We start from the raw sequence: 4,292 nt of genomic DNA on the forward strand, positions 1-4,292 counted from the left end.
GCACCAAAATTCTCGCGCGCCAACGGATTAACCAGCAACCTCAGCTCTTAGCACAACCGACACAACCATCTGAGCATTCAAGTGATTTAGTTTTAGATGGACCCGATGACGTATTTAATAATGGTATACACTGAAAAATTACCATGCAATTAATTACTTCTTGTATCATAAATGATATCCTAAACGACCTTATTTTTTAGTACGAACGGAGTACTTGTTCAGGGACACGTGCACCTATCTGGAACGGAGCGAGTAGGATACGTCGAACACGTTGTCTCCACGCCGAAGAATCCCGCTCTCCAGTTCTCCACTGCCTACGTAATCCTACCGCCGCGTGTACCGCGCCTCGAAGGTTCTTGCTCCCGAAGGCACCGGCCGACGCGTCACCGCACTGCACCGCACCGGCTATAAAAACTTTCCCTTCTCGCCGCCCGTCCCGCCAATCAGCCCCATCACTCTTCCGTCGTGTCTTCTCGCGCTTTCCACTCCCAACGAGATCCATCACCCCCAACCTCTGTAAGCTTCCCTTGACGTCGTCGTCGTCATCCATGGAGAGCAAGGACGGTACCCACGATCCCGCCACGACGGCCGCGCCACCGGCCGGCGCGCCGCAGCCCGCGATGCCTTCCGCGGAGACGGCGCGGTGGGGCACGCGGCAGATGGGCCCGCCGGCGGCCCCCGGGGCGCACCCGGAGAACCAAGAGGCGGCGCGGTGGACGGCCGCGCGCGGGGACCAGGAGCTGCCGCCGTACGTCATCATCGGTGAGCCCGTGGCGGCGCCGCCGCCGCCACAGCATAGGGGCAAGGGGGACAGCCCCATGGAGCACATCCTCGACTTCTTCAACACCTGGAGCCGCAAGGCCGAGGAGCTGGCCTCCAACATCTGGGTCAATCGTAAGTTCGGATCCTATGCTTTTGTTTCGGTTGGTTGGAGCAGAGGATGCTCTGTTTTGCTCGTCCCCTGATCAGAGACAAGAGGCACTGAAATCTTTGCTTTGTTGTTCTACGTGGCACTATTAGACGATGCATTTCCTAAATCTACCAATATCAGCCGATTCTAAGCTAGAGTTAGCTATTATATAGATAACAGAATATACATATAGCAACTTACGCAAATGTCAGCAGAAACTCACGGATTAACCTTGAAATTGAAATTCAACATTTGAGCATGTAGTAATTTAAGCTCTTAAGTTGGTCATTATTCATTAGGCTCAATACAACTCGGATCGATATCGACCACAACTGTTAGATCGGTTTGTCCGATCGATAGGTAGGTCTACGACCATCTATTCAGAGCCAAATAGATTGGTTGTCTATTCAGAGCCAGATAGATTGGTTACAGACAACCGTATTGAAGAACCTGTTGATAATGATCGACTTTAGTGGTGTCAACTGGCTATTTTTTTAACCATTAAAAATGTTAAACAATCCGTAAAACAGGTTTTTTAAAAAAAACTAGAATATAATCTATAAATTAGATTTTATTTATGGATTATTTATTATTTATTTTTATATTTAAGTTATGCAGTTTTATTTATGGATTATGTATTTTTTATTATATTTGAGTTATATAATTTTAAATTGTTGGTATATAACTAAATGTCGGTAAAAGAAATTTGAAAACCTGGCGATGAGCTGAATAAAAACCAATGTGTAAAAGCTATACACATACACTTAAGTTTTATGATAGACTAGGAAAGTGTTGTTACGATTTTTATTTATGTTTTAAGTATAGAATACAGAACAAATATAAGTATTTTGTTGGCTAGATGGGTGTAAATTTGAGGTTTAAAGCCAACAACCATAATTTGAATCTCTATTTGTATATGATTTTAGCATTTTTTATTATTTAAACGTAGAGGAGCACAACAACGGTTTAAACCGTAGAACAAGAAAACTGACTATTTAATATAGTAGAGATATAAACGGTTCATTTGACCCTTGTAACTAGATTCATTTAACAATGCAGCACTGTATTTTCTATGATGATGCGGAAATATGAATGCTGCCAAGCCTTTTTTTACTTTCGAAAAGAACACACTTCCATCTTGTCTCTAAATTCTGCTTGTTGATTTTGAAATCTAATCTATGCCTCCTCATCTAGTCCACCTTGAAAAGTAGTTCTAGGGTACTTGAATGCTGGGAAGTGGTAAGGTCAGGTCATGGGCTCATGGCAAACCTGCTTACTCTTCTACTCCACCTTAAACAGTACTACAGTAGTAGTTCTAAGGTACTTAAATGCTGAGAAGTGGTAAAACGAGGTCATTGCTGACACACTAATTAAACCACATGCTAATAAGGTCAAAAGCGAATATCTGTGCCCATTTGGTGATTTATTTTATGGTGAGGGAATTAACCCAGCTCATTTCCTGTAGCCTTAATCAAACTGTTGACCCAGGCCAGGTGCTGGGGCCTGGGCAGCACATTTGACGTGTGTTTGTTTGTTGTACATGTTCCAGTGAAGGCCGCGCCATCCATGTCGGACGCCGCGATGGGGAAGCTAAGCCTCGGCGCGAAGGCGCTGTCGGAGGGCGGCTTCGAGAAGCTGTACAAGCAGACGTTCTCGTCCAGCCCCGACGAGCACCTGAAGAAGACGTTCGCTTGCTACCTCTCCACGGCCACGGGGCCCGTCGCCGGCACGCTGTACCTGACCAACCTGAACGTCGCCTTCTGCAGCGACCGCCCGCTCTCCTTCGCCGCGCCGTCTGGCCAGACCGCCTGGAGCTACTACAAGGTATGGTATGGATCGGTGTCGCATGCATGGGCGCGTACGTCGTCGTCAAAATGAAGGAGACGAGTGGCCGTAGAGATCGATGAGAGACATATGAGTCACTCACGCTTTGCTTCTCGTGCTGCATGCAGGTTATGATCCCCCTTGGCAAGATCGCGACGGTGGAGCCGGTGACGATGAAGGAGAGCCCGCCGGAGAAGTACGTCCACGTCGTCACCGTCGACTCCCACGACTTCTGGTTCATGGGCTTCGTCAGCTACGACAAGGCCGTGCACTACCTCGTCGAGGCCGTCTCCCAGCGCGGCGTCGCCACTGCCGGCGGCAAGTGATGAGGCGACGCCGCTCCGGAGACTGGGCGTTCGGCACCCGTCGTCGTGTATATATAATATAGCTGATGGCTCTGCCTGTGCATTACTCGTGTTCTGCTACTACTAGCACTACGATGGTGTCCCGGCGTGTGTTTGAATGTTCTCAGTGTGTGTGTGTGTGGCACAGATGCGCCACTGCTATTCTATGCACTTGTGAGTATTATGCTAGCTTTCACGGACTCGTCGAGAAACGAGAGTGAAGTTCTTCCTGTCTGCAGCACCTACATCGAGCTCGGACTGTGGTAGAATTACGAATTCACTGGGCAGATACGAATCGATCCTAAATCCTTGCCGGCGGGTAATTTGAATGAATCTTAATTTGTGTACATGCAGAATGGCTCATTTTGAGCACTCATACTTCTTTAAAGCTAAAGAAGCACTAGTTTCGTTTATTCTTTACTTAATTGTGTCCACGCACGACACGTTCTGTTACTCCTCGTTTCTCGTCTTCGTGAGAAACCACGACAAATAAGCTATAAAAATAAAAAATAATTAGACTTCTTTTTAACTCATATTTTTTGTCTTTTAGTTTAGATAAAGTGTATTATTTTTCTTATATATAGACTATATGTTTATTTTAATATTAAATTTATTTTTATATGTGTCAAATATAATTGTGTGTAATTGTGTGTTATCGTAAATACATAGTGAGATTAACCGGTTACGTATGAGCAACCGGTGGTTTTACAATCGATCACCTTAGATTGGGTCCTCTATCGATTATAGTTTTGGGATGTTCTACCACATGGTGTTGTAGAATGAACGACAAAAATTGATGTGTAATTTTAGCATCATAGTCAACAAAGTCTTAACGGGGTTAATACTTAGACTGTATCTAGAGATTATATGCTTCTCTTTCCTATACATTCTATAGTTTTTAACGATATTCCCTAAAGCCTACCTTAAATACAGAAAACGCTTTATACTCTATACATAGTGAGATATTCTTGCTCTCTTCTCTACCCTCTCTATACATCTCTCTCATCTCTCCTTTATCCATTTTTATAGTTTAGACAACACATTATAAAAAACATATATACAAAAAAAGCTAGAGCAAAATTTGTATCTAATACATGTCCATGTATCCTTTAAAAAAATGCTATTTTATGCAATTTATGGAGCTTTTATTTTTAGATTTTTGGGAAATAGAATTTTGCCTCTCTTCTCTCACTTACCTATAGGTCCCCTCTATC

At 44.3% G+C, this 4,292-nt stretch overlaps 1 protein-coding gene across 1 annotated transcript; it reads left to right on the plus strand.

Annotated features, from left to right (window-relative positions):
• The first annotated feature begins 441 nt into the window (after window positions 1-441).
• LOC100285725 (ABA-responsive protein) lies at window positions 442-3,308 on the plus strand. The gene is made up of 3 exons (NM_001158616.2): window positions 442-894; window positions 2,460-2,734; window positions 2,863-3,308. The coding sequence occupies exons 1-3, from the start codon at window positions 549-551 to the stop codon at window positions 3,058-3,060; spliced, it is 819 nt and encodes a 272-aa protein (NP_001152088.2). The 5' UTR covers window positions 442-548; the 3' UTR covers window positions 3,061-3,308.
• Window positions 3,309-4,292: the final 984 nt, after the last annotated feature.

The sequence above is a fragment of the Zea mays genome, chromosome 10 (genome assembly GCF_902167145.1).
Source record: "Zea mays cultivar B73 chromosome 10, Zm-B73-REFERENCE-NAM-5.0, whole genome shotgun sequence".
Classification (NCBI taxonomy): domain Eukaryota; kingdom Viridiplantae; phylum Streptophyta; class Magnoliopsida; order Poales; family Poaceae; genus Zea; species Zea mays.

Bases quoted from the DNA above. Each gene is read 5' to 3' on its own strand.
- LOC100285725 (NM_001158616.2), top strand. From the start codon at position 549: ATGGAGAGCAAGGACGGTACCCACGATCCCGCCACGACGGCCGCGCCA. The intron at 895-2,459 runs GTAAGTTCGGAT...TACATGTTCCAG, and splicing joins CTCCAACATCTGGGTCAATC to TGAAGGCCGCGCCATCCATG. The intron at 2,735-2,862 runs GTATGGTATGGA...TGCTGCATGCAG, and splicing joins CCGCCTGGAGCTACTACAAG to GTTATGATCCCCCTTGGCAA.